Here is a 25,565-nt window from a genome sequence, read left to right on the forward strand (position 1 = left end):
TCAGCTGTCAAGTCAACACATCACATCAACGTCACATGTCACATCACATCAACAGCATGGCATGGCGTAAGGCGTGATCATGATTCATGGCGTGATGGATTGTACTAATTGTGGTGTAAAGACTGTAAAGAAAGCAATGAACATAATTCCAAGCGCCCTCATTAATTTCACATACAAAGAATGCTTTTTTGACATGTAAACGGTTGAAATGAACAAACTAGGGCCCAATTAAGATGACTAAAGTTTCCATAATAATTCCAGTACATAACGGCGAACAGTGGGTAAATAACTGTCTGAAGTCCATAGCAAATCAATCTATACTTAATTCAGGCATCGACATCGAAATCGTTGTATATAATGACGGAAGCAATGATGAAACAGAGAATTTGCTCAAAGAATGGCAGCGCTACTTCATAGAATATGGAATCGAGTTTATTTTAACCGGATCTGCGACTTCGAGAGGCGTCGGTGCCGCTAAAAATGGGGCAGTGTTTATGAGCACAGGAGAGTTCCTCTGTTTTCAAGATATTGATGATGTAATGCACCCAGATAGGATACATCTCCAGCTACTTGCTGCAGAAAGTAATCACAATGCAATCGTTGGCAGTAATATTTCTCGAATACCGCACAACTCTACTCCGCGTCTGGTTTGCTGGGCAAATAATCTCAGTGACAGACAACTTAAATTACAAATCTACACCGCCAATGGGCCTACCTTGTTAATGCCTACTTGGTTTTGCCACAGATCAGTATATGAAAGAGTGGGTAGTTTTGATGAAAGTGGCAAAGGCACTCCGGAAGATTTAAAATTCTTTTATTCACATCTGGACCTAGGAGGAGACTTGATTAAAGTCAACAAGGAATTACTTATTTATACCTACCATGAAGGTGCGGCAACATTTTCAGTTAAAAGAGAAATGATTTGGCAAATCCAGTTAGAGCGACTACAAAAGCTTGTTTTACCTAATTGGGAGACATTCACTATTTGGAATGCTGGTAAAGCTGGCAGAAGATTGGTTCGAGCATTGGATCCAGAGCATTTGAAGAAAGTAGTAGCCTTTTGTGATGTTGATAAGAAGAAAATTGGGACTACAGTAGAATTATACTGCTCTGTTAAAAAGGCAGTGCTTATAAGTCTACCAGTCATTCATTTTTCTGCAGCTAAACCACCCTTGCTCATTTGTGTGAAGCTAGATATGACTAATGGTATTTTTGAACAGAATCTCCAATCAATGAATCTCAGTGAAGGATTAGACTATATCCTATTTAACTAAAAATTACTAATTTTACACTGATCTATGAATATTTTATGTTGATAATAATATGTCCAATTGTCCATGGTGCCATAAAAATGTATAGCTAAGAAAATATGGTTACATATTATACATATGTACGAGTTTTTATATTAATTTATATTAATATATTAATTTAGAAATAAATAAATAAAAAAGTTTTTAAACTCTTGTCTTTTATTCTGAGTGTTTTAGATAGTTTTATATGAATAATTATTATATTCTTAGTCAGCTACCTAATTTATTAGGTAAATAATATATAAACATAGTAAAACTCTCATAGGAAGATACCAATTGATTTGCATTCCAAATATTACAACTTTTGCAAGGCATGAGAAGCCTTCAAGCCAGTTAGGGTACCCTACCCGTTTACCCGCCGCTAGATAATATGCAACGATTTTGACAGCACAGAGGGCCTACCGCGAACCACGTTCGACGTGTTGCCTCCCTATCACATTTACGTGCGAAGTTACAAGTGCGACAGAGAGGCAACACGTCAAACGCGGTTCGCGGTAGGCCCTAAGACTCATAATTTCATAAAAGTTTTCGTTTAAAACAACACTTGCAAAGTCTGGCCTATCCAAATCGCTGCAGACTTATCTTGGTCTAACTCTACTGTACCGTCTGTACCCACGCAAACTGTACGACTGGCAAACAAGCTCTGTAGCTTCACGGTCCAACCAAGGTTAGTCTGATCATGGAAATACAATTTGGCAATTTGGTTGGCAACCACATCTACACGGATTGAGAAAAGTCTGAAATATGGAAATAGAATAGAATAGCAGTGGTCGGAAGCCTCGTTGCCGACCATGTGGTAAGGAAGTCATTTTTATCAAAGGATTATAGCCGGCTCTCTATCTCTATGGCCGGATAGATCGGCCTCTCTATCGCTCGAATTTGACGAATTTGTAATAGTGATGATAGAGAGGCAGATAACGAAATTTTAAAAATACAAATACGTTTATTTTATTACTTTTTAAAATCTAATGTATACAAAACGAATTCATGTAGGAGATAGGTAAATGTCAAACTATATCATTCTCGTTTTAGAACGTACCCCAATACAGGTAAAAATGAAAAGGTCTTATCACGGTTATCATTGTATTCATTATAATATTTAATTAGATGAGTTTTTCCATCATTTTTATTGAATTTTGAATTATAGGATAAAGTTTCATTCTCTTAATAATACAGGCCGTAATTCGTGTCTTTAAGAGTATGCCAAGAGTTTGAATTTCGGCTAATTCTCAAGCGATGGAAGAATCAAAGAAAGGTGCTCAAAGCCCCAGTGTAGAGGATCTAAAAAACAAGGGAAATGAATGTGTTAAAGATGGAAAGTTTATTGAAGCGGTACTGCATTACACCCAGGCTATTAAAATGGACCCGAATAATTATGTCTTGTACAGTAACCGGTCCTTCGCGTTCTTGAAACTAGACCAGCATTACTTATCATTGCAAGATGCAAACGAGACGGTTAGGTTACAGCCCCAGTGGGCTAAGGTAAGTTTAATTCGACATTTATTTTATAAAATTCAAACAAGATTATGTTAGAATATTATTTTTACATGAATTAAAATGGTACAGGAAGAAGTAGGGGACTTTTTGTTGTTTTTTTTTCTAACTTATAAAAGCATATGAAGGATATAGCAAACAAGACTAATAGTTTTGGCTGTGGTAAATAAGAGCTGAATTCATTGACATATATCTAAGGACGGGCCTTATGGACACTAAGAATGTTGCTAGTTTAGTGGTCAATCATGCAGTCTAACGCAACTAGTTGCGCACATCGCGCGCGTGATTCGAACTCATCAACCAATCGCATTGTGGCATTAGACTGCATGATTGGCCTGAATTTGTGTGCATGACACTGCTGTACTGGCCCTATTCTTATTGCCCATAAGGCCCGTCCGTCCGTATATATCTAAATATATGTCAGTGACTGAATTTATTATTATATTGCCCAAAAAATACTGCAGACAAATATGGCATGTGCAAGATATGAACTTTCAAGAATTAATTTTCAAGTCATAGTTTTTTTTGTTTATAATTTATTTGTCAACAATATAGGGATATTTCCGTCGAGCTGAAGTGGAAGCGGCCAGTGAATTGTACGATGAGGCGCTCATATCATACACCAGGGCTCTGCAGTTGGACCCACACAACACCAAGTTGATGGAATCCATTAAGAATATAAGTGAAACACAGAAAAAGAAATATAGAGGTTGGTAGAGATGATTGTTGCTAAGGTAAATGTAGCGAAGACTGTCTACAAGCTCTTTCGTCATAACTAACACTTGCATTTGTATACAGTACCTGGGAATAAATATTGCAGATTGGTCTTTAGAAAGAAAATATATGACACAAAGAGAGAAGGCTCTACAAAGTCGAAAATCTGATGCATATAAATACGAGAGTTGTTACCTTATCATGGTGTTCCCAATTAAAACTTTCATATTCCCGTCTTCCCCACATTTTGCCAATGTTTTCTAATACAAGTACAATAACTAGAAGAGGGCGTAGCGCGAACACCGAATTTCGCAAATTGCAGGCATCTTTATCTTTTACTCCAATTATGGCATCATTAGAGTCACAGAGAAAGTCGCCCGCAATTTGCGAAATTCGTTGTTCGCGGTAATCGCTGGTTCTTTGAATGCATAATATTTTTTTCTACTACTTTTTTACGTCGACTTTAATGCTTAAATTATGATTTCGTATACCAAACTATAATTGCGTACTTTTCATGTGTGTCCCAACCAGTCACGTACCACCGCGCCGTACAAAATACCGTTAACCCTAAAATTTTACCACTAACCTTTAAAATATTATTAACCCTTTTTTTCTTTTGCAGATAGTCAAAATATCATGTGGATTTGCTCATGTGTCGGCCTTATATTTGGTATTGTTATTGTTATACTTGATTATAGTTTAACCAAGACCCCAACATTATCGGTAAGTACCCTAATATATATTATTTATAACATTCAACTATGGATAGGATAATGTTTAATTTATTGAGGCATAAAATAAAAATTATAATTTGCCCTTGGGGTTCCAATTCCAATGTTCATCTATCATGCCTGTATTGTTATTTTGGTCGAGCCACTCAGTAAATACATATATATCTATTGCTATAGCTTCTAATTCTCTGTATCATAATAGTAGAATCATAATGTATTATAATATAGTCAGACCCTTTGGATTGAAACCTCAAAGGGCGTCCGCTTGCTGGCGCGGGTGCACGGAGCGGGCGGCGCACACGCGGGCAGGCGTGGCTCACTTCGCGATTTCGTCGCATCGCATCGCTACAAGTAGGTACATGCGGCCGACACCAATTTTGGTTTCTAGCTGTAGTAGTTGCCGGGCACCGCTACGGAACGGACGCCTGCTCGCGCTTGCGCCGCCTTGCGAGTGTGAGTGAACCAGGGACTGCATAACCGAAAAATAACGATACCTTTATATAACGATTTAATCCGAACAGTGGCGGGGCAAGACCAACATTTAATGTGGGCAAGGTACTTTTAGCGAGGCCCCCTGGTGCCGCAAGAAATAACGAACATTTTTACGGTGTGTCCGAGATATAAGTACTTATTTGAGGCGCGAGGTTCCTGAATCCGAACCATTACCCGAATAAATTTATTTCGCTACCGAAAAATAACGGTACCGTTATTTTTTCGGGTACCTTAACCGCTTTCATAAAGGAATTGTCGAGCGCGGGGGGCGATGGGCGAGGTCAACCCGCCTGAGAGCCAATTTTTTCGGTATCGAAAAAATACCGGTACCGTTATTTCAACGTTAGCGATACCTTTATATCTGAGCCGCGCGGTATCGTTATTTTATACCGCTACCATATCGTTATACCGTAACCGAAATCAGTCCCTGGAGTGAACCTTCTGTACGTAGTACTATTATTTATAATTGGACCCGGGTACGTCCTTAAACTACGTCCAAAAGAGAGGTATGGGCATTGTGAATTTCATCTCGCTTTGTGTGGTAGGGCACAGCCAGTGGATGTCATTCCAGATCTAGAGCAGAGCCCAACTGGGGAAGTACCTCCACCTTACAGAAAACCGCAGTCAAATAACACTAGACCCTACTCATAGTGTTGTGTTCCTGCCGGTAAGTAAGGTTGCCAAAGCTCAACGAGGGGGGGCGGGTTTAGGGTCGGCAACGCGCATGTAACTCCTCTGGAGTTGCAGGCGTACATAGGCTACGGAGACTGCTTACCATCAGGCGGGCCGTATGCTTGTTTGCCACCGACGTAGTATTATATTCTGTGACGCGGGTGCTATCATCCGAGCCGCCTAGTCGTCGCCCAAAAAAAAGCAATTACATATGCCACTTTAGACAGACCTCCTTTATTGGGACAGTAATAATATTAATAATGTTACGTAGACATCTACAATAAACTATAAAAAACATCACCAAATGTAAAGCAACTAATATGAATTTACTATTTCCGCAGAATCCATTTAGCATGGTAGCGTTTTCAATGGCCCTGTCTGGCATTGGGTGGATGGCGGGCAAGGCTGCGACCATGATGGGCAGCAGTCCTGGTAAATCACTTCTACCGCCAGAGGACTTGGGTAAATGAGTTTTTTCAGTTTTTATACTAGGTTTTAAACTAATGGTTCTATGAGCTGCAGAGCGCGCAATCATTAGAATTTAAGAGGGAAGAATAGCTTTGCGATCCTAGCGAAATAACGGTACTTTTTATATGAAATTCCATTTCTTGAGAAAACGTTTTTTACTAACTAAATCTTTTGATGTCGATCGCTTCAGCATAATATATTATATTATAGGTTTCGCTTCTTAATTTAATTGTTTGTTTTTCTAATTTTGAAATAAAAGGAAATCTATAAACCTAGTTTTTCGTTGTGTCAATAACATACTAAAAAATCATGGAAAATGGAAAATATTTAGAAGTGGAAAATAGTACATTGTGCAACGAGGGGGGTAAGTAAAAACTTTGGATACGAGGGTGATTATTAGGGAAGTAAAGACCCGAGTTTGCAATATTTTTACTGCCGGAGTTACACACAATGTTTTTCATCACACTTGTGAAGAAAAAACTTAATTTTAAACGAAATAATTATTAAATACGTTGACATATCAATCATTCGTCCGCCATTTTGTAATTTCTTGACGGGTTAGCATCGAGGGCACAGACCTATTCGGCATTCAGCCACGATTAATAATTGTGTAAAAATATTTTGAACGACTGTTAAATTAATAGAATTATTTAATTTTAAACATAAACAAAAATATTAAATTATAAACGTATAGCTTTTTTTTTTCACAATCCATAGCTCCCGCGGGAACAAAATAGGACGTTGTCCTTCAGTACACCTGCATGAATTAAGAAATTTTTCGAGCAAGTGTGATGAAAACGTTTTTTGTGCCGTCCGTTGTTTTACCGCATCGTGTACAAGCTCAGCACGGTTTGACCACGGCGCCGCTAACACGCCGTGTCGTGGTCAAGAGGCAACCCTTTGGTATTACCATGGACAAATAGGAATTATATGAAAATCTGCGCCCCGTGGGAACAAAGTTCAATACACCAGCCCTCTGATTTCCACGCTTGTACTTGCTTGCTTGTAATTCTACGCAGCTGCCAAGGTGCTCAAAAATATCCGAACACGCACTCTAACGCCTTGATAATAGTAAGGTCCGACCGAGAACGCTTTTTTTGTCTCGGCCGAGACCGAGACCGAGACCGAGATTCAATGGTATTCTCGGCCGAGACCGAGACCGAGACCGAGAATTTATAAAATAGAGAAAAAATACGAATTTTGCACTAAAATTGTTTTTATAATCGAAATTCGACGATTTATCAGAAAAAAGTTATCATAATCAATTCCTAGCGCTATTAAACAGTATTTTTAGGGTTCTGTAGCCATAATGGCAAAAATCAAACCCTTGTAGTTACGTCATGTCCTATGTCTGTCGGTCTGTGCGTATGTCACAGCCATTTTACTCAAAAACTACACGGTATATTTTATAACCAAAGTTGGAACGTAGGTGTAGATGTATTATGTAAGTCGCTTCTTAGTTTCGAAAAAAATAATGTAAAATATATTTTCAAATATATACTCCGTATAAATGTAACAAAAAGTAAAAAAAAAATCATGTGGCTCATCATTAGATAGGTCTTTAAAAATACAGAAAGGTTGCTAAAACGTTTTTTTTTATTAAATAAATACTTTTGACAATAATCGATTAAAAAAAAATTGTGTGATCCCCTCTAACTTTTGAACCGGGAGAGCAAAAGCATTAAAAAAATTCTAAATAAGCAAATAATTTTTCAGGAAAATTATTTTGAATATGGAAGAGTTATAAAAAAACTGATCTTCTTATTAAAACGACAACAGTGCCACTAACATACGCTCTTTTGCTTGTACGGCTTTTTTGTATTATATGAAGGTACGGGACCTTCCATTATGCGTGGTCCGACACGCACTTGACCGGTTTTTCAGTACGGATGTGCACAAAAAGAGGTAAAATAACAATAATCAAAATAAAGAGTTATATATTGTAACTTGTAACCCAAAATATCCGCCACAGGTGTCGTTTTGTACTTACCTACTGCTTTGCTTTTTCCCTTTGACACAAATATATTTAGTATCAAAATGTCCAGTGTCATCTTCCACTCACAACAAGTTAATCTAAGTTACATCCCGAGCACAATATACACCCATTTATTCATCAATAACAACTACCACAAAACGAAAAAAACCAAATGAACAAGTCATTACTTGCAACCGCGCCTATCCGATCCCAACACTTAGTATTTGATAAGTAATTGGCTTAAAATGGCACAAAAAACGTCACACCAACCGGGCGATGCAACCAACGAGTGGCTTAGACCCCGGGGCTCGTGTGGGGAAAATTCAAATTCACCAATGATAACTCATTGCTTATTCTCGGTCTCGGCAAGAATCTCGGCCCATTTTGGCCGAGAATGCCGAGACCGAGACCGAGATCTCGGTCGGACCTTAGATAATAGAGGCGTGTTCAGATATTTGTGAGCACCCGGGCCGCTCCGATATATCTGATGGCGATTGAACAACGTGGCATTGTCAACCTTATCGAAATGAATGAAGGTTGATACATTGTACTAAGCGCGTACGTTGACGTCTTTGGCGGTAAAAGTGTTTTTTTTTCAGGTGTTAATAATGATGATTCGAAAGAGAAAGATACTCCAACGGAAAAGAAGAAATACAGCAAAGCTCAGGCAAGACACAGATACAAGCAGGGCAAGCTCTAGTCCAGGGTTATATTTTGTTTCAATAATTTTGGATAGCTAGGCTATTATTAGGCCCAATTTGTCTATATCCGGGATGTCACGAATATCGCATTCTTCATATTCGCGAATGCGAATACGAATGTCCAGGATGCGAATGTCCGAATGCGGATGCTAATGTTAGGGAATATGTAGTTTTTACCATCATTCTTAATTAGAAAAAAATCAGTTAGTACATAAAACATATGTTACCTTAGAACAGGATGTTATAGTGTTGAAAAATGCTGTCTACTGGTCAAAATGCATCGCGAGTCGACGAGACAGGACACGACCTGCGCACATTCGCATTCGCAAAACATTCGCTTAATTTGATGTGAATATTCATGACATCCCTAGTCTATATTTATAACTTGTCTGTACTGTTCCCGACTCTCCTAAGCAAACCAGCATCAGAGAGATTTCATTAAGCATCCGATGTTCATCTCTATATTCACGGGATTTGCAGGCGTCCATAGGCTACGGTGACTGCTTACTATCAGTCGGGCCGTATGCATGTTTGCCAACGACGTGGTATAAAAAAAATTTGCCTAATACCAATTTGTCATTGACATTTATATCCTCTGGAAACAAAAATAAATATATTAATGGTTGGGGGTAATACATGGCTGTATTATAGAAAGTAAAAACTTTGTAAATTAGTTTCAAATTTACTTTATTTTGCCCAAGTATCTGGAATCTCAGATCACATTTTCTGTTGATGGGTGATACATAGTGAATGCTTTCAAACTTATGCGAAGTACTTACAATGTTACGAAAATTGTTCATAGACTTACAATTCATGTCAAGTTATAGTCATATCAGACACTAAACTTGACGAAATTCATTAGTTAGTTACTCTCAATTGAACTAATTTCGGTGTCCCATTTTAGTACCGTAAAAGCACCCAAATATATTCCAATTATGTATCTATACCATATTTTTTGTTTATACTGAGTTTTTCTCCCATTTATATAAATATTTTGCCTTAGAACTACAACATTAAAATAATAGTCACACTTGGAACCCATTTCTCGAACGGTATTAGTCTAATATTATTAGTGTGTTGCCATGGTAACCCATACGACTTGACAGGGGCCCATTTCTCGAACGGTATTAGACTAATATTATTAGTCCACGACATGTCAAGTCGTATGGGTTACCATGGCAACACAATACCGTTCGAGAAATGGGCCGCCTGAACGACGATATTAGTCAATTTTCGGACCATACTTGGGAGTTTCTGGAGTACCTATAGTTGGGTGTTTCTACGGTACCTAAAACAAAGATCATAGGCACAGAAATACTTAACCCTTTTCCAGGCCGCAATCTACAAGGTTTTAAAAAAAAAAAACAAATATGTATATTCCAATGAATCCAACTTTGATGATTCATTTGAAGACAAGTCATATTTCCCGAAAGTCAAATCTAATTGAACCTTAAATCGGATTGCTAGGGTTAACATTCTATTGGCGCGTATGTGGGTCGAAATTTTTTCGTTGTCTTGTTTCTGACTATTCTGTCACGCTTGTATTGGTGGCTTCTATCAAATAAATAAAGTCGAGTGCTGTTGCATGTCTTTATAGCTATAGGTTATATTTTACTTGAGAAAAATTAAAAACGAAAAATCATCCCACACAAAAAGATACACTCCGTCACATTGTTTTAGGGACAAGAAACAAGATAACGAAAAGAATTTTGACCCATGTGAAAAGGATTAAAGTAGTGCAAAATATTATAGCCAAAAATTATCAGTACCTTATATTAGTTAGGGTATCAAGGCGCTAATGTTTGGCAAATTTACCAGAAATAGTCGTGCAATTTTGCGGCCAGGGGCCAATTTCTCGAAGGGTATTAGACTAATAATATTAGTCCACGAACTGTCAAGTCGTATGGGTTACCATGGCAACACACTAATAATATTAGGCTAATACCGTTCAAGAAATGGGTCCCATAACATTTTGCACTACTTTATGCGTCTTGGGGCCTGTTTCGCAATGTCAAAGTCCTCTATAGCTACTTGCCACTTATCTGACGAATAAAGTCATCGTTGCCGTTTCACAATCTTAAAACAAGCTGAACTGGTAGATAAAGTGATAAGTTTTGTAGGAAATTATATCTGGCAGTTAATTTAGTTGCCAATTAGTTATCCAATACTTTACTTGGACATTGTGAAACAGGCCCTTGGCATTCTTTTGTATAATATACCATAAAAGGCAAAAAATGGCTGGGTGCAACTAAATTTGATTATTGTGTTTTATACTGTAGAATTTTCTACGATTATTAAAAAAATGTTTCCAATGAATGTAAATATGTAACTATTTGGAATATGAACATTTTGTGTACGAATAAAAAATAAAATTAACAAATTAAGGGGAAATACTTTATTGATCCTAGTGTAAAATGTAATTCGAAAATTGCGATAATACAATATATCCTTTGAATAAAATTCTTGGTCTCATACCCTTACACTTAAAATAAGTCCAACACTAATAAGGGAATAGAAAATCTGTACAACAATATCTAACTTTACACATAATGACTACTCGGATGTGCTAGAATTTACAATACAATTGTGTTTATGCTTTTGTGTTTACGTTTAGCCTAAGGCCACCCGTTGTGTGTGCGTAGCCTTGAACATACGCGTGCGCAAAAATGTTGGAGCCGTGCACGCAGATGTCACGCAAGCGGTGTGCCGTCTCTGACGGATCTGTTGAGGTTCTTAACATATCGTCATTTCTTCAGGAAAAACAATTTAGCGTTAGGGATAGGTATTCTCAACTCTTTTTATCAGGCTATTTAATTTTTTTTAATTCTCTCCGCTAAGGAACTCCACATCCCGCTAGCGAGCTGCTGTCAACCAATTTCTGTGATCTTGACCACCAACTTGACTTGATCGGTCGGTTCACCTTTTTTAACTTACTTATAAAATGTTTATAAGTTATTTTGAAAGATATGACGATATGATACACGCAGGAAGATAGTTTCCTAAAGTCAATTTAAGTTCAAGCCGATGCTTTTATTATACCTAACTTTGTTTTTTTAATTCATTTAAAAAACCCACAGGAAACTATATCTCAATACTGAACTAGCGGCGAAACGTGAACACAAAAGCGGTTTTGAAATAGTGCCACTCTAATCATTAACCTGTACGTGCATCCGAAAACGAAATTGAACCTTATTGCATGAACGCAAGATCTACATTTGACTTTTCAAATGCACGTATGTATGTTAGGCGCGGCACGATAGTGGAACGAAGTTCTACACGTCAAAGCAGTGATAATTCTTCACTCAAGCGTGCTCCTTCATATTGCCTCTTCCACTCATGGTTCAGGTACTCAAAAATGCGTTGCGTTGACTCAAATTTAAACCTATTTCTCAAACATGCTTGGGAATTGTCATTACGTTCGCAATGTATGCGGCTGAAAAATACCGTGTTGCGAGTAGGTCGGCATAGTGATGCGTAGGAACGTTTCCATTATTATTGGTTTTTAGGTTTACATGCAATTTTATAGAACAACAAAGCACTATCCATTTTTCAGCCGGGATAGAATTTATCGGCCTTGTGTTCATGATGGCTCTAAATATCACACGCAGCGGGCAATGGGGTTGGCAATGTCAAAGATTTGCACAGATGGCACCAGCTTAGTTTTCCCTATCTCTATTGTTCTATAAGATTTAGCTTAAAGGGCTAGCATCCGGCCATAAAAAAAAAAATAGAATTTGACGCCGACTGATTGGAAAATTTATGCTGCGGCCATCTGTAAAATACTTCGACCGGCCAACCCCATCCTCTACTTCTCGGCTTTTTTATGAAACACAAATTCGGGGGCATAATTTTTTCAAGACTAACAATCAATTAAATTTGATAGTATCAAAGAAAATTTGAAATAGAGGTGGACAGTGGCGCCATCGTTTCGAGAGATGGCGCCATAATCTTTCTGCCTAAGCCCGGTAAGATGGCGCCACTTTTTGATATTTAAATTTTTTTACATCAGTTTAAAACCTCATAACCAATTTAAACTAATGATATTGTTCTTCCAATAATCGTTTATTGGAGATATTTTTTAACTAATTTCTGAACAAATGTCAGCGATAATAATTTACTACTCGAATTTTTCGAGGCAAAGACTGTGGCATCTGCTTGCATTAGTAAAAATAGATATCAGAAAACCTGGAATGCTGGTAATTGAAAATTTGTACTTTCACGGATTTTCAAATGAGATTCATTTGGTGCATGGACATATGGACAACTAAAAAATTGTGTAGGTATGTGTGTAGTTTTATTCACTTTTAGTTCTGTTACAGGATATGCTTTCAACTGAAATTTGAGATTCGAATCTACAACGTAGAATATTAGTAGGCTGTGGTATGGCAGGTTTTATAGATTTTTTTATCAATGCCAAACACTAATTGTCAAAAATTATGCATAATATGGAACGTGTGCAGTTATACAGAGGAACCCGAAAGATTTTAACCACGCACTTCTGAGACCAAAAGAAGGAAAAAATGTTATATGAGTAAATATCGCCAGAAAAAAAATATTATTTCAAATTTTTGAATGTTATGGTGAAACTGGCACTGAAAATGAATTTTTCAGATTTTTTTTTTGTAAAACCTAGTTTGTCACTTTTTGACATCTATCAATAAGGATATTAAGACTACGCCCGATAAGGGCATCAGCGCCAAAAAAGGCGTTTTGCACTAAGTTACAAAGATGTCTCTGTTTTTAATTAGTATCAACTCTGAAACTAGGCGAAATCAAGTAAGTTTAAATGACATTTTAGTCTCTAAATGTGATCAGGAAAACACTGTTAAAAACTTTCGGTTTCCTCATGTTACACCGTGTATAATGAATCCAGAGTAGCCCAATGGGTCAAAATTCTTTTCGTTATCTTGATCTTTGTCCCCGAATAATGTGCGGGAGTGGAGGTTTTTGCATGAGATGGTTTTATTTTTAATTTTTCTCATGTAAAATATACCTAATCTACAGCTAGAAAGACATACAATAGCACTCGACTTTTTTTTTTTTTTTGATAAGAGACAGATTGGTCAGAAACAAGATAGCCGGATCTACACAGAGCGAGCATACGCGCGAGGCAACTTCCTCACGCACAATACGGCCAGTGTAGACGTGCCTCGGCCGAGGCGGCGCGCGCGTTCTCCTCGCGCCTCGCCTCGCACGACTACACTGGCCGTATTGTGCGTGAGGAAGTTGCCTCGCGCGTATGCTCGCTCTGTGTGGACCCGGCTGATAACGAAAAGAATTATGACCCAAATATTCGGGTAAATAAAACAATGTTTCCCTAGCATTACGATAGTGCCCAAACTTGCATTTTTAAAGTGGTAAAGGTGAAGAGATGCGTTTGGCCAATGTATGCTAAAATCCGCCCAACAACAGCATTAAGAACTCTAAAAACCATGAGTATATTAAGTGTGGATTTAATGTACAATTACTTAAAAGGCAAAACTAATAAAAAACTAAAGGTATCAATTCTTAGAACTGTACCCGGATGATAACATAAGGTAACGAACGTAATTATGTATTACACATAATATTATTTATTGTATTGTAGAGTTGCACTTTGGTGTTTTAAGTTACCATTCATTTTACGCCAGATATGTCAATCGCTGTCGGAGATAGCCTTCTTCCGTCGTTTCGCCTGTTTGGGCTTCACTATCTCTTCTTCCTGTAACATGATAAAAAAACAAAAATCGCTATATGTATGCCTTTAACATTTGAGGAGTTACCTCGATTCCTCATGGATCCCATCATCAGAAATGGGTTTTAACAAAAAACGGGACGAATCTATATGTATACAGGGTGTTTATTTAGTCACCTGCAATAATTTACGGGGTGAATGTATAGATCATACTGAGCAACTTTTACTATGGCAGCAACCCTGAAATCGCGAAAAAAATTTGTCAGTTTCATACATTTTAGCTGTCTGACCTTGACATTTTCTATGGGAAGTAAATTTTTTTTTCGCAATTTCGAAGTTGATTCCATGTTCCATAATAAAAGTTGCTCAATATGACCGATATATTCACCCCGTAAATTACTGCAGACAACTAAATAAACACCCTGTATACTTTCAATAAATAAATAAAAAAATCAAAATCGGTAAAGAAATGACAGAGTTATGGTTTAAAAAACGTAAAAAAAACATACATCTGAATTTAGAACCTCCTTTTGAAATTCTGAAGTCAGTTAAAAAACTGTCCGTGAACATTTAGGTCAACTTGATCGACTTCTAAAATGGGACATTTTTTCATACATTTTAGCAAATGATACTCACGTGTAAGGTTTAGGTACCAAAGTACCTATTCCCAACGATTATCACCAGGCTGCCCCCAACCGGGGGACAACCGAGAAAAATTATCCTAGATGTTATTAGTAACAACTTGGCGATAACAGCTGGGATAACCCACGCTTAATAGGTTGGTTGGTTCCATAATTAGAATCGTTCATTGTAATTAAACTGGCGGAGTAGGTACCGGTTTTGCGATAACACCCATGTATGTATTAATACGATTATTTATGGCCTGGTTACGAGATCTTTAAGCCAATTTCAGAGACTTTCTCTTGTTACAGTCAGCAGTCGAAGCTATTCATGAATAGCTAAACAAAACCTTTTGTTTAAGAGAATAGAGTCATAGTACAAAGAGTGGGGAAGTAGGTTATCTTCATACGAACGCACCGTGCGCGGCTTGTATGTGTGCGCCATAGTATCTCTACGTCGCCGCACGCACACTCAAACAGAAGCCCCGACGGGCGCACTGAGAAACGGGTCGAGATTTTGTTTGTGTGCGTGCGGCGACGCATAGATACTATAGCGCACATACAAGCCGCGCGCGGTGCGACGTATGAAGATAACCTACTTCCCCACTCTTTGTACTGTCTGTATCATCATAATCCTCCTAGTATTGTCCTAGTATGCTTACATGGCTCACCTATACTCTGTATCTTTAGATATTTAAATAAAAGTAAACAAACAATTTGTACATTTTAGAGTAGTTATAACGTTTATTCAAATTCAAAATTCAAAAATTTATTCTGCAAGTAGGCCTCAAGGGCTCTTTTACAAGTCAATACAACATTTATAATAACATCATATAGTGACATGAAAAATACATAACAACATTTATAAATACAACAGCCAATACCTGGGTAAACATTACATTATAATAATCTTAAAATAAATAATTAAAACAATACAATAGAGATGTATAGTCTCTATGGTTAAAAACACATTAAATCTGGAGATGTAAAAGGTCCCCAATGTCAGAGTACTAATACTAATAAAATTTGGAGGTGTAAAGTCTCTCCAAGTGTCAAAATAAAATTTATACTAAATAAATAAACCGCGTCTGGACTGTTAAACTAGCAGTCTCATAAACTAATGCTACATTCTGTACATAACTAGTATTGGTTAACGAACCAAATACAGAACTGCCTGGATCTGTCACTCAACTACCTGACTTTACCTACAGTATTTGATCATGTAATGTTTTCATCTACCCTCAACTGGCTTAAGGAGCCATTTGAGGGTAGATTTTGTTTACTTTTATTTAAATACCTAAAGATACAGAGTATAGGACCCGCTAACCTAATCCCAAAAATGGACATAGCCACTGTTCTTGACAAAAGCGACTGGTATCTGATAATTCAGCCCAACCCATAGGGGAAACTAGGGCTTATTGGAACTAGTCTAGGTTTCCTCACAATGTATTCCTTCACCAAAAAGTAATTGATAAGTTTCAAGAAACTCATTAGTACGAGCAAAGAGAATTTGAAATAGAGGTGGATTGTCAATGTAAACTTTGTAGCCACAGTAAATTTACTACCATCTTTCGACACATGATTAAAACTTTTAGAACGCCATTTGACTTTGATCCTTATTCTTTTACTGAAAATTGACGCCATTTTACAGGCCAAAGGTATGGCGCCTTCGCTCGAAAATATGTCAATCCACCTCTATTTCAAATTCTCTTTGGTACGAGTCGGGGTTCGAACCTGCGATCTTTGCTAGGCCACCAACACTAAACTAACGTCTTAAGTACCTGTTTCAATATTAAATGCTGTTGCTGATTTTTGTATTTAGTTTTTTTAAGAAGAAAAAATTAATTACCTCACTATCATCATTGGACGAATGCAAGCTAGTGCTTAGTGCTAGGGGCAGTGAATTGGAGACTAGCTTCCTAGCGCGTCTGGAGATTGGCAACTCATCTTCCCATGCCAGTAGAAATAAATCACTGTATTGTCTCTGGAATTAGAAAAAAAAAACCGTAATGTAATGTTTAACCTTTTGAAAGTCAGACGGCGAAGGATGCAGTACCCGGGACGCCAGGCGATCGCGAATGTTTAAGCGAAATTGAACTTTAGGAGTCCCCGCGTGAGTCGCTATTGCATTGGCAAAGCTGTCAGCTGTAGCCGTAGTTGGCGTCCTTGCCAAGACTCCCATGACGGCCACAGCCGACTGCGGCGGTCAAAAGGTTAAATACCCAACAATAAATAGACCAAAACCTACCCACTATGGTCCAATACTAACAGGCCATGTCAAATGTGCACCTGACATCAAATCGTTATTTGAATCATATCAGAGGGCGTCGACTTGTCTCTCTATCGCACTAGTAAATTCTTACGTAAGTGTGACAGGGAGGCAACACGTCGAACGTGGTTCGCGGTAGGTCCATAGTTATCTCGCTCGCGCTAATGTCTTTTAGCTGGTGTAAAAATGGCGCGCCGCAAATAAGTCAAATAAAGCACTAGACGTGATAATTCGACGCAGTGGCGTAGCGTGCCTTGGCGGGGCCCCGTATAAAAATTTGTTTGGGGGCCCTTAGGAAGGGTAAAGATTTCTCACAAAAACGCACGTTGGGGGCCCCCGTGGCCCGGGGGCCCCGTATAATTGATACGGCAGATACGGCGGTAGCTACGCCCCTGATTCGACGGAAACCGATATGCTCTCTCAATTATAAAGCTTCCAGTGACGGTCAACTAATTTAATAAGCAGGCAGGCAGTTATGACAATTGATGTGGCCTGTATCCAGTAATCATAGAGATAGTTATCATGAACGAGTAGTAGACATAATATGCTTGTCTAATTTATTTTTAAACTGTCTCACATTTTGTGCTGAGACCACGTTTTCTGGGGTTGATAAATATTCAAATATACGTTCGAATTGGCTTGTAACTTGATATCTTCGTGTAGGTGTAACCGACCCTTAGAGTAATATATTGATTGTAATAGAAATAGAAAGCCTAGGAAAAAATCGTGCCTTCTAGTTTGAGTTTGGCGCTGTACGGTGCCACATGTTTTATGGTAACTGGAGAAAAAAGGTAATTTTCGATACAAACTGTAGGGAGCACAGCGCCATCTATATTTTTTCTTAGACTTGACACCATTTCTACAAATAATAGCTCCGTTTGTCAACGTATAAGGAAAAACTCGCTCAATTTCGAGGAAAATCTAATCAATCAGAACCAGATTTGTTATACGAATTTCTATTTAATTTCCTGAACATTTTATTATTTATTCAAATTATCACGGGAAATGCAAAATATCCAGTGCCGGATTAACCATTAAGCAAAATAAGCACTTGCTTAGGGCACCACGTTTGGGGGGGCACCAAAATCGCTGGCAAAAAAAACGGGTAGTTTGTACATGAACCTTTGTGCATCGTGTACAGGGCACGTAAGCACGTCTCCAACGCAGGCCTTTGCCCCTACGAGGAGACCCATTCCATCAGGCTTGCAATATCCTGATTTTTTCCTCACACTTTACCCATTTGTTCGTGGTTGATTTTTGATTGCCAGCATTCTGCAAGTCTGTCAGCCTTTGAGTCAAAGGGCCTTACACCCAACGTAGAGCTCAGTTTTAGAAAGCTTTTTTTTGTCTTCAACCCTACGTAGAGCTTGTTCTTCAGCCTTCTCGGGGTGTCGAATTTAATAGTAGATCTACACTTTTGTCTTAATTTATAATTATGTCGTGTCCGAATTTCGCTCTCTTGCAACTCGGCCTTCGGCTTCGCACCGAAGTTTTAACAGGTTTTCGAGGATCGGAATTTGTCACTCATGCTGCCCGATCTCTTGCACCCAGATTGGTTTGCGACGTATTGCACACGGCCAAGCTGCATAGCCGCGATCGTGCGAACTAATTGTCAATGTTTTATGATAAAAGAACTGATGACGGAATCAAAGGCTAAAGTGCAGGTTCGGGGCCCCACGAAGGTCGAAAACCAAAAGCTTTTATTTTGAGGTTTTATTTGAACCAATGGTTTTTAGCTGAATTAATCTTTGTTTTCCTAAGATGTAATTAAGAAGTGATGCCACCCAGATTTTTGATTCTGGTTTATTTCAGCTTCGGCGAAGTCGGTCAGTCGGAGGTCAATAATTGTTCAAGTTTAGGTTCTAAGTTACGTTTGGTATCATTTTCGACAAAATCTAAAATGTAGATCATACCAAATTTCATTCTAATAGGTGCAGCGGTTATTGATTCCCCACATAAACTTCCACCCTCCTTTACACATCCTAAGCGATGATTTTTTAGATTAAAACTATCCTATGTCCTTTCTCGGAACTAAACTAATTATCTCTATACCAAATTTCAACTAAATTGGTTCAGCGGTTGAAGCGTGAAGAGGAATATTAAAAAAAAAAAAAAAAATTTACATGTTTCCACTTCGGAATGGTGTCAATGTGATACCATACTCGTAAATGAGTTCGGCATTCCCCATTTTTACGAAAACGATACCAAACATAGCCTACTAGCTTAACTGATGTAGATATCAAGATAAAGTTGAAAGCCCACACCCTCCTCTAAAAATATACACTACAAAACTTGGTGGCTCCACTTCTTAACTAAATCAACCCTTGGGCTTGGGTCCTAACTCCTAGGGGCCAATCCTGCCAAAGGAAATCTTCGGTTCGAAACGCCTATTTCATCGGCTGCAACTAACTCTAATCACGTGCCCTTTTGAGCGAGACCAAATGCCGAGCAGCAGGAGAGCCCTGATCACATTGGTTCGATTTCGTTAGGTCTTACTCATACTCGGCTTTTTACTTTATGCAAAAGTTGACCTTAAGCCTCACATAAACTTGGCGATGTGTCCAAATCCAGGCTTTCGTCTCTCGCGGCTGGGCATTATGCTTTGTTTACAATTCGCCATTGTTTTTTTTTATAGCGCGCCGCCATCAGACTCTCCGGGCGTCTAACCTAACCTTATGAGGACCTCAGCCTTCGGACTCATTCACACTATTTGTCAATTCCAAGTTCTACTTTCTTGCAGCGTGGGCTTTGGCCTCATACGTAAAAGCGCCGATCTGACCGCGCTTTCAGCCTAATGAAGAGCTCAGCTTTCGACTTAGTTTTTTAAGACACTTGGCCATAGATTCTTGCCAGAGCTCAGCCCTGCTGAAGCTCGACCTTTGGCCTCACATGAATGCGCTTCTGAGAAAAGCTCTCTTTTCAACCCTGCGTGGAGCTCCGCCTTAGTCCTCGCTTACACTGGGTATTTTTTTCAGTCAGTTATAAAACCCAGCCCTCTCGCAACTTCGCCTTTAGGTCTTGCTCGGAAGCGCCAAGTGGGCACTTCGGATCTTCAACCTTATGAAGAGCATGGCCGTTGGATTTGTTTTTTGACTATTGCCACCATTGGTTCAATTCCAAGCACTGCTGTCCTGCAATTTGGCCTTCGGCCTCGCACGATTTCCCGCCACGGTTGAAAAAACTGAGGGTCAACCGCGAACCACGTTCGACGTGTTGTCTCCCTGTCGCACGTACGAATTACAATTGCCTCTGGGCCTCAGTCCTTAATGTAACTTTCGGGTTACTTTTGGTCATGTTACTTCTAGGGTTTATTTGTGAAGTGAACCAAAGCGGGTTTTAATCACATAGTTAGCGGAAAGGCAAGTACACAATCATAGATATAGGTAATTTCAGTCATTTAGTTCACGCATGCTTTGATAAAGGTGACATTAGGATGGCGACTGCACCAGCATTACTGTTGCAACGTTTCTGCTGCAGCACTGTCAATTTCCTTGATAAAATAAGTAATGGATTGAAAATACAAATTGCAGCAGTAATGCGACCATGAACGTAACTTAGTTTACCAAAAAAAAACAATGTTGTCAACGTAATCTGGATGAGCCTAGGCAGAGGGGGCACCAAGATCTAGAAATGCTTAGGGCATCAAAATTTCTTAATCCGGCACTGAAAATATCCAGAGTGAATGTAGGGCAGAGGCAGGTCTGGAGTCGGGACGCATCATAAGTCCTTCAATCCTAGGACTTTGAACCTTATTTGAAATACTTAAATTCAAAATTTGAATGGCAGCGTCAATGTTCACTAAAAGTTGACATCGCGGTCGAGTCAAGCTCTTATCCCTTACGGTAGATGTCGCTAGGGTGCCTCCCTAAGGCCCTAGAGGTGGAAATGTTAGTTGTCCTCGGCTGAAGTTTCGGTAGCTCAATTGGCAGAGCAAGGGCTAGTGATCCATTGTCGCGAGTTCAAGTCTTAATTTATTCCTAAGCTTGTAACACCTCTGGAGTTGCAGGCGTCCATAGGCTGCGGTGACTGATTACCATCAGACGGGCCGTATGCTTGTTTGCCACCGTCGTGGTAAAAAAAAAAGTCTATTTGTTTAAATAAACTTACCCTTATACTATCACTACTATTCGACTGAGCTAACTGCAGTGATTTCTGCATACATTCCATATTAAAAATTGACATATCATCTTGTTCTACACAGTTCACCCTCATCTGCTCTAGATGTCCAAGCACCTGAAATTCATAAAATTCACTATATTAATAAAGTTTATTATGTGAATTAAAAATATATTATAAGCGTATAAAATAAATCTTTGGCACAACCCGTAACCCTTATACGTTGTCCTCCATTTGACGAATTACAATTCATGAGGTGTCATCAGAATCGTCGCAGTTGTGGGAGTGGAAGTGACAAATGCGAAGCCAAACTGCCGTCGGGGTTTTTAATTTCTTCAATTTGACTTTGAATGCTTATGGCACACATAGCAAGTAACGCCATAGAGACATAAGTATATAGTGCTCACTCCATACATCAGTTGTCTTACCAACACGCTTATTATTTTCGTAGTCGATATCTAGCGTCATGTAGCGAAATTATCAGTACTGCTACTTGACAATAGATGTCGCGACGAACGAAAAGTCTAATGCTCAACAATTTTCAGGTAACTAATATAACATATATATATTTTTTTTAAATTCCGCTACCTAAAGGTTGTCTGGAAGAGATCGCTTTTTAGCGATAAGACCGCCTGTTGTTTACCTCTTCTTTATGTGTTGTATTATTTGTACTGTTTCTGTATTGAGGTGTGCAATAAAGTATATTTGTATTGTATTGTATTATTAACCGAATTAACAGGATCTCTATTTTCAAGTCCTTCTGCTCGTAATATTAGTTGTAAACTGTTGAGCAATACAGGTTTCGCCAGTCGCGACACTTGTGACATCTAGTGTCAGGTAGCGGTACTGATAAATCCGCTACTTGACTCTAGATGTCGATTACGAAAATAAGCGGTTTGGTAAGAAAACCGATGTATGGTGTGAGCATTCTATGCTTACTTATTTCTCTATACGGCTATGTTCACTATGTGGTAACTGAAAATTGGCTTTTGATAATCCAGTTACCACAAAACATGGCGCCGTACAGCGGGCACCCACATCAGCTGTGGATATGGGGGTAACAATTTTTTCTTAGAATTTACCTCTCTTCTGCAATCAATACTGATAATTACTGAATTACGGATGTTACAGACTTATTAATTGTAATTATTATGATTAATTTTGAATTACTAACCAGTTCAGCAGAAGGAGGAGCATTCGGTGGAATGCTGTGTTTCCCGGGCCGTTTTCTCTTGTTGGGGCTTGTTCCTGGATATCGCGTGCTCAATAACACCGCCACCAAATCCCCAACCTTGTCCTCATAATCTTGACACCAATACAACAATGTTGACACAACAAACGTGTCTTCCTGCTGTACCGCCCTACAGAATAGCTGTCTCAGCACATCTGCGCTTGGCTTTCCTTGCTTTAACATTAGTAAAACAGACGTCAACGCTTCCGCATGATCCTTATAAGACAATTTCGGGATTATCGGCAAGACATCTTCAAGGGAAATGTCGTGAGCAGTCAAAAGTTGCCATAGACAATACTGTTCAAATGTCTCCCACCCTAAACTGGTTGATAGCATCATCGTGATGTCATCAGACTTAAACATCATCAAATTGTTCTGCAACGTTAGACATACGAGACGCTGTAATTGGCCAGCGTCTAAAGTGGAAACTATCACATGCAATAACTTAATGTGGTTTTGAGCCTGATCTTTGAATTCTCTGTACACATCCGGTATCAACCACACCAAAACGTTAGCGTCGCATTCTTGACATTTCTCAAAATCGTCCGCCAAACTGTCGCCAATCTTAAGCTCCAAATAACTACAATAATCTCGGTAAATTTCCGATTTGAATTTCACGTTTCTCCTTTTGCCGAGGTCCTGTTCGGCGCGCCGGTCGCGCTCGAAGCATACTTTTAAGTAAAATAAAAGACTGTATCCGACGCCGTGAAACGCGTTCTGAGCTCGAATCTCTTTGATTGTCTCAAGTATTAATTTGCGTTTAGTCTCGCCTCCATCGCTGCCTTTGGAAAGGAAATTGAACATGGCGAAAATAGGCGTGTTAACTTGGATTTCCAGTTCAGCTGGAGTAGGGTCTGCGGTGATTTTTAACGATGGCGCCTCCTGACTTGCAGCTGTGAATAGATCAGCTAGAGCTGTAGCTGTAGGCATTGATGTGCTGCAAGCGTTGAGCAGAGAGGTCCCGGCGGCGGCGGAACGGTCGTCTAGAAGAGTCTCCGCTAAAGGCCTCAGCGTCAAAGGCAAAGCAGCAGCTAATTCAGGTCTTTCGCGCGCACGTACTTCAGACAAAGGTAAGTCGTCATCATCTGTGTCCTCAGCTATAATTGGCAATGGGTCTTCTTCATCATCTGAGAATGCGGGCTCATCGGGACCTCTAGGCATCTCCTCGTTACTCTCTGCAAGCACCCCAGAAGCACCTTCCCCGTTACCATTGCTGCAGAACTCTTTGAAAGTCTCTCTCACTGTTGTACGCAATTCTCTATCCAACTTCGGAGAATCAAACAAGGGTTGAAGATTTGGCAGCACTCTCTTTTCTATGATCTGCTGAAGGGAACTATATATTCCTTGCTTAACTTTGTCAGCAAAAGGTGGATAAAAGTTAGGGATTATTCGACATAAAAAATCTAACAAAGTAGCAGTGACGGCTGGGTGTGATCTCATAGAGTGGTGCATTACTAATATTGCAGGTTCTATGTTCATAATGTTGTCCTTTTCTGGATCATAAAATAACCAATCATAGAACAAAGCTAATTTGGCATTGGAAGCAGCAACATTAGATGTACAGGTTGTTAATAGCCATCCAATTACAGCCCATCTCGGAATGATGTCTGAGCAAAGAAGTTCATTTGTTGGATGTATCACACCAACAATGAAACGTATCATGTCACTCCGTAATGATTGTGACTCCGGAGTAGCCAGGTATTGTCTTTGAAACCACTCCTGATACCTCTTGTGATGACCAAATCTCACTTGAGATGTAAGGAATACTAATTTCCTTTCCATGTCGGGTGTTAACCTGGACTGTAGGTACCTTCTAGAAGTCCTTGTTTGTAGAACTTGCATAACATGAGTAAAGGTGGGACACAGAGATTTTGGATTTGTTAGTATGTCCTGCCATAGTTGATTAAATTCTGGAATGCGAGCCACATTCTGTAGCAATCGGATCATATCCCGCCCCAACGTCAAAACATCAGCAAATCTTTCTCTTATTAGAGAAATTACAAAGTTCACTTCTTTCTGCCTCAAGGCCATGAGTTGTGGAATATTGTGGTCTTCTATTAATCGTAAATATGTGTACACCACCATACAAATAAGTACAGGAAATTTGTCTAGCCATGCTCTATTCTCAATGTAAATATCCAAAAGAGATTCTACTAAGAATATGTTCTTTGGGGTAATATCACCCCCCGAAGCATAACGCATTAAGTTCCAGCACACACTGTCTATTCCGGTAACGGAATTCCTTATCATTTCTTTCACCAACCATAGTAATTGATTTCGAGTAGTATCTTGAAATTTTAAATACCTTTCCAGAATCAAATTGGATAGATTGTTGAGCACACACGTGAGTCCGTCGCGGGTCACTAGCGTTAGATCTCGATAGCATTTCGTAGCGTTGTGGGGCTCTGTCAATATGGACATCAGCATCCCAAGGGACACCTCCTCATGATTTTTGCAAACCGCATTGTTGAGGGCGTCATGTGTTTCCTTTTCACTACAGTCGGCCACGAGGGATTGGAAGAAGTTGTAGGCTCTCTCGTATCTCTGAAAACATACGCATTTCGTGATGAATAACTAAGAATATAAGGAAAACATAAACTCACGCAACCAAATTAAGTTTTCGCGCCTCGAAAACCACTAGCGCCACTATCGTCGATAAGGGAAATTACTGCTGTACATGGCCGACTAAATGATTCTTTGTTGGAAAACTGCAAAATCCTAGACAGTACCTCTTCAATTTCATCCTTGTTTTCTATAGCGGTGCACATAAAAAGTTTAGGTGAACTAGATTTAGCCTGCTCCATAATTTGTATTTTTTTATAACTACTTATTTAGTTAAAAATCTAGCACAGGATGTCTCCTGCATGGCTGTCGTAGGCGAAAAATATTTATGAAGTACAAGCAATACAATCACAACCATGATACCATGAATGTGTGCGTGCATATGTCACAAAACCTGAACATGTCAAAAAGTACCGTCAGGGTGCGCCATCGCTTCTTTTGACCGAAATAACGCTCCATTCTACGCATAAAATCAATACCCACGCTTTAACCTAGACATAAAATGCTAATTCCAGAGTCATTATGAATATCTCAAA

General features: G+C 39.0%; 3 protein-coding genes across 3 annotated transcripts; 2 read left to right on the forward strand and 1 right to left on the reverse strand.

The window, feature by feature from the left end:
• On the forward strand, positions 1-1,459 carry LOC133527012 (UDP-GlcNAc:betaGal beta-1,3-N-acetylglucosaminyltransferase-like protein 1). Its single transcript, XM_061863898.1, has one exon. It carries the CDS (start codon positions 234-236, stop codon positions 1,272-1,274), a length of 1,041 nt encoding a protein of 346 aa, XP_061719882.1. The 5' UTR covers positions 1-233; the 3' UTR covers positions 1,275-1,459.
• An 898-nt stretch (positions 1,460-2,357) lies between these two features.
• On the forward strand, positions 2,358-10,941 carry LOC133526916 (stress-induced-phosphoprotein 1-like). The gene is made up of 5 exons (XM_061863772.1): positions 2,358-2,792; positions 3,360-3,513; positions 4,141-4,241; positions 5,755-5,875; positions 8,456-10,941. Exons 1-5 carry the CDS (start codon positions 2,547-2,549, stop codon positions 8,554-8,556), a joined length of 723 nt encoding a protein of 240 aa, XP_061719756.1. The 5' UTR covers positions 2,358-2,546; the 3' UTR covers positions 8,557-10,941.
• On the reverse strand, positions 10,938-25,471 carry LOC133526913 (integrator complex subunit 3 homolog). The gene is made up of 5 exons (XM_061863769.1): positions 25,197-25,471; positions 22,411-25,011; positions 21,228-21,353; positions 16,701-16,835; positions 10,938-14,258 (listed from the first exon to the last, which is right to left on the reverse strand). Exons 1-5 carry the CDS (start codon positions 25,269-25,271, stop codon positions 14,193-14,195), a joined length of 3,003 nt encoding a protein of 1,000 aa, XP_061719753.1. The 5' UTR covers positions 25,272-25,471; the 3' UTR covers positions 10,938-14,192.
• Between the last annotated feature and the right edge of the window lie 94 nt (positions 25,472-25,565).

This window comes from Cydia pomonella, chromosome 17 (genome assembly GCF_033807575.1).
Source record: "Cydia pomonella isolate Wapato2018A chromosome 17, ilCydPomo1, whole genome shotgun sequence".
Classification (NCBI taxonomy): Eukaryota; Metazoa; Arthropoda; class Insecta; order Lepidoptera; family Tortricidae; genus Cydia; species Cydia pomonella.